We start from the raw sequence: 14,215 nt of genomic DNA, 5'->3' as shown, positions 1-14,215 counted from the left end.
CCCTCATGTGTGCCAGATTAAGCTGACTAAAGCCCTTCCAGAGCAAGGCCTGGAGAAATAATCTGCCCTTATTACCTACCATAGGAGTGGGAAATATCATTTTCTCATTTCAATAGTGGTATTTAGTGTCCTGAAATATTACTATTTACAAACAGAGATTGAATAGCACTGCAGGTGTTGTTTCTTCCTCTTTTCTTGCATTCTTTTAATGTAGAGATTGTGTAGATACACCTGATGGTAAGGAAAAAATTGTTTTGGAAGGTTGAGTATTATATTTTTTCAGGAACCACACAAAAATTAGGCAAATGCATGGACTTACAGAGGATGCTTAGCTGAAAGAACTTTAAGGAAAATCTTTATTAATTTGTAATTTTAATAGCTTACTTTTAAAATGTGTTTCTTAGTACTACAGCACACAAACATTGTACAGAGTTTTTTCTTTTGTCAGGTTCTTAAGCAACCAATCCTCTGAGGTACAGGACTGTATGAAAACTACACTGAGAAACCACATAGCAGGGCAAGCACTAAGGGACGTAAAAACAGCCTTCAAAAATCCCCTGAAAATATTCGTTTTCTATTGATTGATTCTGCTGGGAGGATTACCATATTTGGCAAACGAAGCTACACTGCCGTATGTCTTAATGGCATTCACAGCTTCTTGACTGCTGTGGGTCATGATTCATTTGTTGGCTAGGACATTTACTTTTGTCTATTTGCCCTATGAGATTCCAAGTGTTACCTAATTCTCGTTTCAGTAGAATTGTAAGTCATCTTGTTTATCCAGTACGTGAGCAACTTTGCCTGCAGGTTCTCTTTTTAAAAATAATTCTGATTTCAAAGAATAAAAGTAGTCTTTCCTGTCCTGTCAGCAAAGGCGTTCTGTCAACAGTACTTAACTTCTACTCCACATAGGAATACTTTTCTTCAGGACTGATACCCTTTTATGTCCCATGAAACAGCAAAGACCCAGTTCAAGAAGGAAGTGAAGTGGCAGAACGCTTGCTTCGCTGTTTGAAAAATGTTAGAACCTTACCCAACACATACAGCAGTACTAAGGCAAAGTCAAGGTAGGCTAGGAAAAAACAACAGCCTTGTCTTTCGGAGTTTATGGATGCTGTCATTAAGATCTCCACTTCTTTAATCTTTTTCCTTGGCAAACTCTTTTTTTTTTTTTTTTTTTTTTTTTTTTTTGGCCACATGGCCAAGCCATAAACCAAAGCAAAAGCAAACCATTACTAAGGCATTTTCCGTGATCATTTCTAAACCTGTACTTACTGCATTATTTCAGTCACAGATGGAAAAGTACTGCACAAATACAGGCCCCTATCTCAGCTATGTATGGATGAAGGATCAGTAAGAAAGTGAACTGCTCTTTGCTCATTTTTCTGGTTGTTACAGAAATGAGTAGTACATTGAATTACGGTGTCATTTTTATATCTGCACAAATTAAGAGTCTAAGGATTTGAGCTGTTGCTGAATAAATTTGGAAAGTAGCTTCCAAGGTGTTTCACAGGCTCAGTGTAATAGAGAAAAAATAGACCAATTAATGGAAGCACTGGCTAAGTAAATATGAAGAAAAACCACTAACACTTCTTTAGTTTCATTTAAAATGTCCTTAGTTTTTTATTGCATGGCTTTGGAACAATAAAAAAAAAAAAAAAAAAAAAAAAAAAGTGCTTTTAAATATTTTCCTTTTGTTCGTATGTTTAAAGGACCTTCTCTTCACAAGGATTTTGTTCTCTAGGTTTTCATGCATTGCTATAATCATTCTTTGCAATAATGCTTGAATGGTGATTGTTTTTTCATTTTTCACTTAAAAAAAAAAAAAAACACAACATATTATCATGATTTTTGTTTGAAATTTCAATTATCTCAGGAGTTAAATACATTATTAACATCTAGACCTCGTTGGTCGCTAGAATAAAGATCCAGACATCAAAAGGGGATGCTAAATTCCAAGCAAACATTGCCTTTGGAAAACAAAGTGTGTAGGTCAAAATTAACATTATCATTTCTCCCACCAACTCTTTTTCATAGTAAAGTTTAAATAGAAAATCAAAACTAAATATATTTTCCTGGAAAATGCTAAGTTTATGCTTTACCAAAAAATAATAAACAGAACCTTTTTTTTTTTTTTAAAAAAAAAAAAGGCCTCTGAATCTATAAAGAATTTTCTAACCACTGCTACACGATAAACATTATTTTCCAGGCTTCTGAAAATGCATTCTCCCAATGCTTTCATGTTCCCGAAAAGTGTAAAGTTTAATGTACAGAAGATTGCAGCAAGGACTAGCCAATAAAATCTTTGTCACAAGTCTACTGACCATTTTAGGGCAACACTGAGGTCTAGAAATTTAACTGTATACCTGGCTGTTGTTCTACAAGGACCCAGTGAGTCAGAAGGGACCACATACGCATGCCTGCACATGGGATGCAGCATCACACAGGCCAGTGTGCTCTCAGACCAACAGCAAGATTTCACCACAAACCACATACGAATCAAGGATGTCTTCACAATCCCTTTAAGCTTTGGTTGCTTTTTCTGTTGTATTTATTGATAGAATCCCTGCCAGTTAAATCATCCATTTTAGGAAAACAAAACAAACAAAAAAACCCTTCCAGAATCCTTTACCACTGTTTCCTAAAATTCTGAGCACAGTAAGCGATTGTCAGACCATTTATAGAAAATGCTTTGGAAAACAAAGATGACAACCCTCAGCTGAGTTTGTCACATATTGCCTGAAGGCCCTGTATTATTCATCCCTGCTTGAACACGTGAACATTACTGCAGGAAGCTTACCACCCTGACATCAACTGCTACTTGTCCTCCAAAGGCAGACTGTTTGTAAGTAAGCAGTACATTCCTTTCCACACAGAACAAATAATGACAATACAAATCTGTTCAAAAGAGTATTCTTGTCTGAGATGGCTCAGCACTGAATGAAAAGCAAACCAGAAAAATGAATACTACATGTATGTGCCAATAGTAAGTATTATGGTTTGTTACTCCTGAGCTACCCTCTAACTGACAGAGTTAGAGGGGGGAAAGGCAGGTGAAATGAGTGCACAAATATAAAATACATGTGTTTCATTGAGCTTGGCTTATATTTGTTTTTTTTTTATTTTATTATACTACAAAAATACTAAGAAAAAATAAAGACCTTAAGTCGTAGTAATAGGTTAATGTAGGTTGATGAATCTCTAATGCATTTAACGAGGAAATTCTTCTGGCAGATCCAGAATTGCAGTACTTGAAACCCAAGTATTTCCCCATTGTCAGGAGTCAAAGATGTTCCTATGGCTACTACTCTGTTTGAAAATCAAACTTGGAAATTCATAGGTCTTATTGAGTTGCTTAGGGACATGGTTTAGTGGGTGACAGGGGTATGGTTGGACCAGATGATCTTGGAGGTCTCTTCCAACCTTAATGATTCTATTACGCTATCACTGGAAAATTTGCTAAATTGGCAGATATTTTTAACAAACCAGGGAAAAACTTCTCACTTGTCACTTTATGAAAGATGTATTACTCTAGGAAAGATATTACTCTAGAAAACCCACTCAGCCATTATGTCTTTACTATCAGTATTGCATATTTTGTAAATCCTTCATTCAGTGAACTGCTTTAATATTTATTTCTCATAGGGCTTTATCCTGTGTCCTCTTAAAATGAGATATTTTATTTCAAAGCACTAACTTAATAATGCTGTTAAAAAGCTGCATCTTTACTTCTTGTGTAAGGAATGATTCAATAAAGCTTTTTAAAAATTTCAAAGTCCCATGGTAATTCACATTGCTCATATGTGCAATTAAATCTTACCGAACTTGAGCCTAAACCTAATATGCCATCTCAGTGTATATAAGAGCAGTTCTGCGTAAGAAATTATCCACTGTAAAATATATTAAGGAAACTACAAAGACTGTCTGGTCAATACTGAATACAGTTAATCAGTAAATTTTAACATATAATGCAGTGATTGAATTAAAGACCAATAACTTAAAAAAATATTCACAACTTGTATAAAAGCATCTTTACTGGAAAACTTATGAAAAGGAAACTATATCATTTGAGGCAATTAAAGAAATTACATTACTGACAAGAACTCAGTAAAATGTTTGCCAATCATTTTGCTTGTCCACAAGGTATTCAGTGAAAATATACAAAACAAGGTCACATTACACAAGCAACCATTTAAAAAAAGTCAATGTAAAAATAGCAACCATATTTCTAACTGCTTTTTCCCATCTGTTTTCCAAAATACAGATATGAGGACAAACATCACTTGGATCACTTTTCAGTCTCTTCTTCAGGTTCACTGTCTTCACTATCACTGTCTCTTCCGGGGTGTTCTGGCATTGTTCGATGTTCAGCCACTTCTGCCACTTTCAATTCTTCTTCCTTTATTTCTTCTACCTTATTTTCTTCTTTTGCATCTTCCTGCATGCCTTGCACTTCAACTTCTGCTTCAGTCTCTTGAGTTGGAGTCACTTCAGCTTCTTCAGTCATGGCAGGTGGGGGCAATAAACGCTGGATAATAGAAAAAGAAGTAATTTTCAGTTTTTACAACAAACAAATAAATCATTTTAGTATCTATTCCTACTTCAGCCTGTTTGTTCATTTTAGATTTAAGGATTTGCATTAGATTAAATAACAACAAAGCCTTAAAATTTCAAAGCCTTAAATAGGCTTCTAAAGCCTTTTAGAAAGTGCCTATATAAATAAAATGTAGAGTCACCTTGGCTCACACATGGGTCTTTTTTTTTTTTTTTTTGGCATGAAAAGCAGGTGTTAAGATCTCAGTACTTCCAACTCAAGGGTATCAAACATTTCATTATTCCAAAGAGACACACAAGTGACGGGACCACAGTAAAGCCCTATTTGGAGCAACAACCACATTCCCACCAAAACCTCATCTATCAATCATTTTCAACTCCAAGATAAGCTGGACTCCTTTTTAAGCCTGCCTTTAACAACTTATTCCAGTAACTCAGTAATTTCTCCTCAAAACATCTTATAAAGTGTTATGTGGACATTATTTATGCAAGTTTCATCCACAGCTCTAAAAGTAGAACAATATAAGTTCAAGTAACAGGTAAAGAAATACTTAAATATTTTTCACATACTACTTATGTAAAAGTATTTTAGTGTGTTCAAAGTGCTTTGCTCACAACCAAGAATGTGGTTTGCAGGTACAAAACATTACAAGCAGCAGCTGTAGCCACGTTACAGACATGGGGCAAACAAACAAAGAATACAGTGAGCTGAAAACTATGATGAATGCTATTCAACTCGAAGCTGTATAGAAAATCTCATCCTTCTTGCAGCTTGATATTATTTAATGACATGTTAGATACTTCCTTGAATACTGTGCAGCATTTCAATGAAATGAAAATTTGATAAATCTCCTGTGGGTGATTGGTTATGTTTTGCTTAAAGGCAATTTAGCTTCTCACGTACAATTAAGCGTTTAATTATTGTAAAGTCTTATCTTCAGTTAGATGACATTAATATTACAAATTTCTGACAAGCATGGACCAATCTATGCAGCAATTATGGCTACCAGCAAATAACTTGTTTTTTTTCTACATACTTTAAAGTTACGCTGTTCCCCATAATCCATTTGTTCACAGAAAAAGAATGTCTAAAAATCAGAGATACTTTAATTACAAAAATATGCATCCTCAACACATGAGACTTCTGTAATGAAGTTAGATTCATACTGTGTTTTGTGACTAGTACTGTGAGGGCCAAAGGAAAAGAATACGAAAAGAATAGAAAGAATACGAAAAGAATACAAAAATAATAGAAAAACACCATTTTTTATTTGAAAGGGTAAAAAAAAAAAAAAAGCTTTATGTCTACAATTTTTTATTTTTTTATTTTTTAACTTTACTTTTTGGCTACTGCTGCAAGAAGAGCATGATTCATTTCCACAGTAGGAAACCAGTGGTTTTTTTTTGTTTTGTTTGTTTGTTTTTTTAAACTAATTTTAGCTAGCAATGTAAGATTAGGATGCTAAAAGAAATAGCTGGTATTAGCAGAAGGTTCAGGTGCATATTCAATTAGGGAATCAAGCAAACCCATCTTTTGATAAAATTCGGTTGCTACCATCTGCTTTTCAGGACATTCAAACACTTCTGAGTGTAACCAATTGCACAGTCCACTGTGTCCTCATTAAATGCAATCTGCAATACACAGCTACATGAAACGATTTTACTGGTGTCATTCTTCTTTACTCCCTTTCTTTACTACAGACAGGTAATTCAAGCATTTCCCCGAAACAGCAAGAAAGCATCCAGCCTACTTGGCAAAGACTTGTTCTAGGTAGCAAAGTACTTAAATTTGACTGAAACTATATTGCCCAGAAGAAAAAAAAAAAATCCATGATTCATTGAGAAAAAGAAATTGAGGAAAATAAATGTTCCATCCGTAAGTACAACATTAAGCTGAGAGAGCATTTTAGGTTCTGATCTCTACTTGTTACACAGTTCTGATATTAGATGAAACAGTCATTGGAAGAAGGAAGGAAGAGGTGACAGAGAAATACCCCTGCATTAATGAACAGAACCTAGATCTCAGAGACAAGCACCCTATTCAGGAATGGAGAGTCATGCTCACACTCTTTCCACAGTCAGCTAGAAGAAAGTGAGTAGTGTTTCTTTTACATCAATTTCTTCTGCCTTTGGAAATTCTTCAGAAAAGCAAAAATCAACAAGGAAGCTACACAGAGTACCATGTAAGAATAAGTTATAACTAATATAACTGTAAAACACCAAGGTATTAAATGTAATGTGTTGCAGTTCAGGGATAACAAAGACTTCTCTCTCTGTTTACTGTCAACTATCCCTAAGCATCTACAGATCCAAGTGTGTTGACTAAAGGCAGCTCTCTGTATAGCATTTAAACTGTTTCAAAGCTCTGCTCATGTACATGATAAGGAGTCAAGGTGTTTCTAACGTTTTCTGCTCCAGGGATTACGCAGTGACAAAATTAGGAACAAAAGTGAGAAAGGATCTACCCCCACTAAGACCATACTACTTAGCTTGGTGCTGAACTAGTCCTGATGAAAAGTTCCACTAGACAGCTGCTAACCAGCCTGGATAATACAGCCAGCTAACTTGGTTAAAATGGTTTGAAGACATGACCTAGTCTCTCTATACACAGCAGCCATGTCATGAAAATATCTATTACAAAGCATTATCACACCATGCAGCAGTGCTGTAACGTTACTAGCTGCACTTACCTGGAGCATAATGCACAAGTTTACCTCAAGTAAGTATCAAACAGACTAGATATTCAGTATTAATAAGGAATTTTGTGGCCCAGACAGAATTATTTTAAGCACTCAGCACTAGTTATGGCTATTTTGGGGGCCTTAAATTGGGGCCTAAGTTAGTAAAAGATGCAAATCCTGCTACTGCAAGATTTTAGAGACATCAATATTCTCACTCTCAGCCATAAAACCTTCTTGAATTCTAAACATAACAGCAACAATCTCAAACCTCAACAGTATCCCTGGTTACTTACTGAAATTTATGTTATTTTAGGTATGCACCTTCCAATGGTAAGAAGGCCCTTACCTGTTGGTAGTGGCGTGTACTCTGTATCATGTGCATATACATGTTGTACACAAAGTTAGCCATCTGAGGCATGTTCTTAATAACATGTATTTGGTGAGATGGTCGTTCTCCGTTCTAAAGAGGAAAAAAGTAGAAATTCAACAAGCAAAGCAACACAGCCGTTATCCAAAAAGTTGTTATACTGTTTTAGGAAACGTAAACCCAGTAAATGAAAAAATGCTTTTTAAAGAAAGAAATAGCTACATTCTTTTTGAATGGTAGGAAATGTGGGAATTGCATTTTGAGTGACTGGATTAACCATGACACTGCAGCCCAACGAAAAAATTTCATTTCAGAAGGACAGGCTGGGTTCCAATACTTAATCCATGAAGTACACTTAGGACTCCAGTTATTTAACTCAAGGCATAAATAGTTTCAGCTCACATTAGCCTACTTGTCTGCCAGAAACCACCTCATCCTTGCCTACACTCACACTCTCTCTGACCATGTACACTTGTACACTCATTCTTTGTTGCAGAGTAGACCAGTTTCAACAGAAAGACTCCCTCCCAAACGTGTCAACAGTATTTAAGACCAGGTAAAGATTTCTAATTGAGTTTTGGATTCATGCAGGTACTCTTCTCAAAGCTTCAGACAGCAAAGCAGACATGTTCCTCCAGTTCTTATTTGGTTGTTTAGCATCCTACTCATTAAGTGTCCTGTACTTAAACACTTAACGTTTTACTAAAGTTCTAGTACAACATTACAAATTTTTTGTATTTATATACCTTGCTCAGCAACAATTTTAATTGCTATCCTGAATTACTCAGTCAAATGCAATTTTACCAATATTAATGAAAAGCAATTAGCTTTGTGGTTTTTTTTGCTTGTTTGTTTTTTTTTGAGAAGTGACATTTATTTGTTTTGTAACAAGACTAAAATTACATAACACTGGAAAACCCTACATACTTATCCTAAAATAAAAATGCAGAATTACTTTCAAAGGCAGAACTTCGGAAAAAAAAGCAGGTATGACTGATAAATTAGTTTTGTGGAATAATCAATTAAGAACAGCTGGTATCACGATAAAACTTAACTCCAGGGATATAACTATCCAAGGAGCATTGATTTAACAGTGAAGACACTGCAGTCTCGTCTCTTATAGCTCACTTAAAGGCAGGCAACAAGTACACCCCATTGCAGACAGCAAAATTCACAGTAGCTGTTCCTACCTGTCTTGCTGCTGGAAAACATTCTGTGGGAATTATATGGAGGTGAAGTGGTCTAGCTGTGAGCTGGCTGAATGCTGGAGTTAGTTCAAAACAGTTCTGAAACAGAGATACTCTTGCAAAGATATAAAGGCCAAGCCTGGCTCTTGACATGGCAACAACTAATCGTCGAACATCCCTTCAAAAAAAAACAAATAAATTAATCATGTTCTTTCTCACTGACGATACAATTCCAATAAAAGTAACAAGAAGTATGCAGAAGTCTTAATTAAAGTAACTATAAAGGCATTTGCTAAAATACTATTTTGTTTTCAATTTTTCTTCCTACTATAGTTTTAATAACAAACAAAATCCTAGAACGTTTACATAAAAGAGAGCTCACTACATTGTTAATGATATGAAACTCACCCTTTAGCTCTAAAGTCCAGAAAAACAGTTAAGTTTTATAGTTAAGTTTTACATTGGGAACAAGTCACAACTGCCTGTCTGTATCCCTGAATGAGAAAACATGCGTACCATAACTCATCTCGCTGCTGCTGAGTAAGTCTGCCCCCACTCAACCCCAAAACGGAAGAGCAAACATTTTAAACGGCACATGATGACACAACTTCGGCAGCAAACAGTTCTGATACAAAACAAAATGCTCACTTATGGAAAATAATCTATAAGAAATTTTAAGCCTGCATTTATTCAACAAGCATTAATTGCATTCCTATTAATCTACTTAAGGTGAAACCAAGTTCTGCCCACCTGCAGCAGTATACACTTCTTATTGTGTAAGAGCCATTACTAAAAGATAAAGTGGATGTAAAAAGGGAAGCAGACAGTTGTCAAAAGGAACTGGGTCTGAATTTCATTCAACATACAGTACTAAACGTCATTTCTACTGTATACTGAAAAAGTTGAACACTTTTGCATCATGTTTTCCACATCAGAAATATGTTTGTAATATGTGCACCTTAATGTCCCTACAAGAGTATTTTCTTACATACCTAAGGTGGCCTACAGCTTTGGTACGCACTAGTGACAGGAGGATATAATCATTTTGTTGGCCTTGAAATCTGTCCACAGTTGTTACCTAGACAATCAAAAAACAACAAACTAAATAGGTTAATCTTTGCCATTTCGATTACAATGTGATATCCAAATTTTAACATCAACTTCCTATTCAGACTATATTAAATAAGAAAGGAAATGAGAATGTTTTAATTCTGTTTTAGTTGACCTCTAACCAAAGATCATCAAATTCCTCTTTCTGGGAGATGTGAGAGTAACAGTATAGAGAGTCACTTTTTTATTCAATTAGGACAGCTAACTGTGGAGTACTAATTAAAAAAAAAGCTTGTGGAAAGCTACCAGTTTATAGAATTTTAACCTGCAGACACCAGAATTTTGTAAATATTATTTATTTGTAAATATTATTTGTTCTTAAGATTCTTCATCATGCATTTTATCAAATTGCCATTTCTACTCTGGGTGGATATTTCTTATTTATTTATTTAAAAGGCAGACAAAATAAATGACAAAAGAATAATATTCTGTCCCGTGTAGTCAGTGGCCTATCAAACTTCACTGATTTTGCAATTTCTTTGTATGACTAATTACAAAACAGGCAAAAAGAGTAGTGAAATTCCGCAGAATGCAAGTTAATAAGTATGTGCTGTGACTCCATTCAATCAGATTGAACAGATTCAATCATGTCATGTCATGTTATAAACACAATAATTATGAAAAAACAGAGCCACTCTAATGAGCGATATATTCTGAAAGTCACCTTGTTTGGCCGTCCGATCAGTGGATTATTTCCACAACGCTGGTTAATGACATCACGGATCAGGTGTTTCTGTCCATTGTATGTTGTCAGGATGCTTATCTTGTCTGCAGGGTAACCGAGCAGGCACATATACATGAATAGTGCCACAACATACTCTGCTTCACCAAGATTCTTAAGTTGAAAAGGAAGGAAAAACAAGATATTCATTTTGTAAGGTTGTAAAGAACAACTGTCTATTTAGAGAAAAATCTCAGTGCTGAAACATTTACAGATCTGTTGATTTCACTTCATAAAAGTCATTTTGAAGGAATAAAAGAATCACAAGTAAGTTTAATAATTGAGATCCCTATCCCTCTTCAGTTGCAAAACTGATGAAAATCTGTCAACATTATTGTTAGGCAACAGATTTAGACTTTCCAGTATCAACTGAGGAGTACTCAGTTTTATTTCAATTAAAATCTAAATATTTAGTACTCCTCGAATGTATTAAAATGTTTAAAAGAAGTGTGCTATATATGGAGTGGTAATTCGTGTCGAGAAAATGGTTGATATTAATAAAGAAGGGGGAGATTTGGGAGTGTGGCCATGGGGGTCGGAAAGCCCCGTGGTTGATAGGATTAAACTCTTAACGATGAGGCCATCAGGAATGTAAGAGTTTAGAGGGAGCAAAGAAGGGTGATTCAGAAGACCCCATGCAGTCTTGGGTTGCTTGTTCTCCAGCCGTTAAGGCATGGAAGTTTCTGGGTGTTTGCCGTTGCTGTTATTTGCAAAATTGTTTGACCAATGAAAAGTTTTTTTTGAAAAGGACTGCTGTGGGGAGAAGGGTATAAGAGGGGAGCCTGTCCTCAAGATAAAAAAAAGGCAACACGATATAATAAAGTTATGTCATCAATAAAGAAGCAAAAAGAAGGAATGAAAAGGAACAGGCTAGCAGAATGGAGACCGGAATGGGAAGAGGCGCATTGATTGCCTCATGAAGATAGGCTCGGCCAAACTCGGCAAACCGCTCAAAGAAGCTCATACAGAAAGTCGCTGGAAATGGGCGCACTGGAGCTGGGAAGAAGCTCAAGCTGAGAGAAGCGGACCTGCACACACAACTGCCCCTTGCTGGTAAGTGGTTGCGCATTATGGGGAATCATACGTCCTTAGAAATAAAGACTGTCCTGGTAACCTTACAGCTTATTCTCCTTATTAACAATTGGACAGATTATGAGCCTGAAACATGGGACCAAACTGAGGTCAAGGTGTGGGACTCTGCAACTGAAAACGACAAGGTTGCAGTGGGATTGCTCAGCACCTGGTGAGCAATCTCTGAGGCCTTAAAGAGCCCTGTGGGACCACAGTCAGAAACGTGTGGTTTGCCAGGCAGCGAGGGAGCTGCGGGCTCCTTTACTGATCCGACTGCTACGCCATGGGCCCCTCTGCTGCTACAGCCATCGAAGGCTTTTGCTGTTACGCCCCCTGCTGACCTGGACGTGCCTTTTGACCCAGGCCTATTGGCCTTGAAAAGGAGATGGATATGCTTTTCTTCGATCCGGGAAGAACGGGATAGATAAGGCCCGAAGGCCGAGTTGCTTGACAACTTAAAGCAAGATATATTGTTCAAAAGGAATAGAAAATGGAGACTTGTTTGTAATCAAGAAAAGGAGTGGAAAATGGAGACTGTTAAGTCATGGAACTTAAAGGATTGTTTGTTACCTTTCCTGATTGTATGTATGTATAGGCATACTTGGGTTTAATATGTAAAAGCAATGTTCTGTATATTTAGAATGTTTGATCTTTGTGTGTGCGTGTTGGTGGAGCGTAGACTCCCCGCACACCCAGCACTGATTACTTGCCTTTTATAGCTTTTATAAATATTTATTTTATAAATATTACTAAATTCAGATTGAGTTGATACTTCATTTATAACAAGTGTTAACATTTAAATTATATTCAAAGACGTAAATATTTACATATTTGCACCTAATGCATTTATATACTTGGCAGCCCAAAAGAACCTCCACTTTAATGTATTTCTACAGAACTCAAGAAGTGTTAATACAACTTTTTTCTTCTACTTAATATACCAAAAACACACCTCTTATTTAGAACTGTGGAATTATAATTCCATGTTAATAGCATTAATGCTATTAAAACATTAATAGTTGATAGTCTACAGATACCAGTATTTAAATTTAAGGGGTTTAAAACAGAAACAAAACAAAAAAAAAGAGGCAAACAAACAAAATCTGTTTAGCAACAGTTTAACAAGTTTTTAAACAAGCAAGCAAAAAAAAAAAATTGCAGTGAATCACTCTCCAGTATGCTCAGAAAAAGAGCTCATTGAACTAGAATAATGAAACTCCTTTCAACAATTGATTAGACAGACAGACACCTGGATTATCAAATTCAGTTATTTCTATTTCAGGCCACACCTATTCAATCTCAAAGTATCTAATGTTAAAGTATATTTCCTAACTTTTCTAAGTAAATAATAATAATAATAATAATAAATAAATAATTAAAAAAAGACAGTTGTCCCAGAGCATCACTCCTCTGGCTCTAGGAGCTTTTGTCCAATTTTCAGAGTTAACTTATTCATAGCCTGTTTACATCCATTTTCTGTGAGCAAAAATATCTTTCAAGTTAAAACGTTATTCTCAATTGTGGAATTTTATTCTTCTTATATTTATACAAGGATCTTATGCCCATTTAGCATGTGTTTGACCAGGCTGGACATGTCAGCCTCATTTATTTTTTTCTTATTATTAAGGGGGTTCTGCTTTACTGCTGTTTCAGCAGACAGCTTTTTACTACTTATATGCTAGTGTTATTGCTTAAACTCCAACACCAAAAACTCTCCCCTTCAAACAACCATCACCCCAAGCTAGAAATGATAAGCAGTGGACTCTGGCTCACGCCTTTGTTTCATTCAGTAACAGCATGCTAGCTCGTATTTAAAAAGAAAAAAATAAAATAAAATAAAAAGCAAGAGGAACCCAAGCATACCCTATGAATACCTTGCAAAAAAACAGATTAACATTCTCAATGATCTCTGTAAGCAAAAAAAAAAAAAAAAAATGAACATGCATATTACTAGCTTAAACTATATTGAACTATATTGTTTGCATTCCATAACATTAAACAAGATATAAGGTGTTAGTTCTCTATTTGTATTAACTAACTTGCACACAAATCCAGCTTCTAATTTTTTGGAAAACCCAAATAGATTATTTAAGTGCCAGAATGTTCCCATCTTTGTTTTTAAAACAAAATTTTAGTGAAGAAGAATAAGAGGACTGAAAATGTAAGCATCTCATTACAAGTGTCAAAGGATTTCCTATTTTAAACAAATAGATAAAGGCTGTTGTTGCTGGCTTAATTTGAAAATTTAGTCAAGAAATTTCAAGGCTAAGCTTTTCTTTTGCAATTCACTTCACCCTCAATGTCTCTCTGCTTCTTATGCATACTTCTTGTAGTACTGTTTCTTTCTTTTATGAATGGGCTCTTTTGCATTCTTATATACAGATCAAATTAAAACACTGCCACAGAGCAAATGTCGATCCTTCATACAGATAAATGCTTGTGCTTATTTTGTTATCATGACAGTACAGCAGCCTTTAATTTGCCATAGGCCAAAACATTGTTTCATAATGAATTATGCACCAAA

General features: G+C 35.5%; 1 protein-coding gene across 1 annotated transcript in view; it reads right to left on the bottom strand.

The window, feature by feature from the left end:
* Nucleotides 1–291: 291 nt before the first annotated feature.
* The window catches only part of AQR (aquarius intron-binding spliceosomal factor), a 57,236-nt gene continuing 43,312 nt past the window's right edge, over nt 292–14,215 (bottom strand). The window contains exons 31-35 of the mRNA XM_082762096.1: nt 10,564–10,734; nt 9,782–9,867; nt 8,793–8,967; nt 7,582–7,695; nt 292–4,528 (exon numbers count right to left, since the gene is read on the bottom strand). Of these exons, the coding sequence (XP_082618222.1) occupies nt 4,289–4,528; nt 7,582–7,695; nt 8,793–8,967; nt 9,782–9,867; nt 10,564–10,734 (786 nt within the window). The 3' untranslated portion in view covers nt 292–4,288. The remainder of the gene's footprint in view (nt 4,529–7,581; nt 7,696–8,792; nt 8,968–9,781; nt 9,868–10,563; nt 10,735–14,215) is intronic.

This window comes from Aythya marila (assembly GCF_965140915.1).
Source record: "Aythya marila genome assembly, chromosome: 5".
Taxonomy (NCBI): Eukaryota; Metazoa; Chordata; class Aves; order Anseriformes; family Anatidae; genus Aythya; species Aythya marila.
Note: the sequence above shows the minus strand (reverse complement) of the source record. Positions and strands in the feature narration are given on the sequence as shown.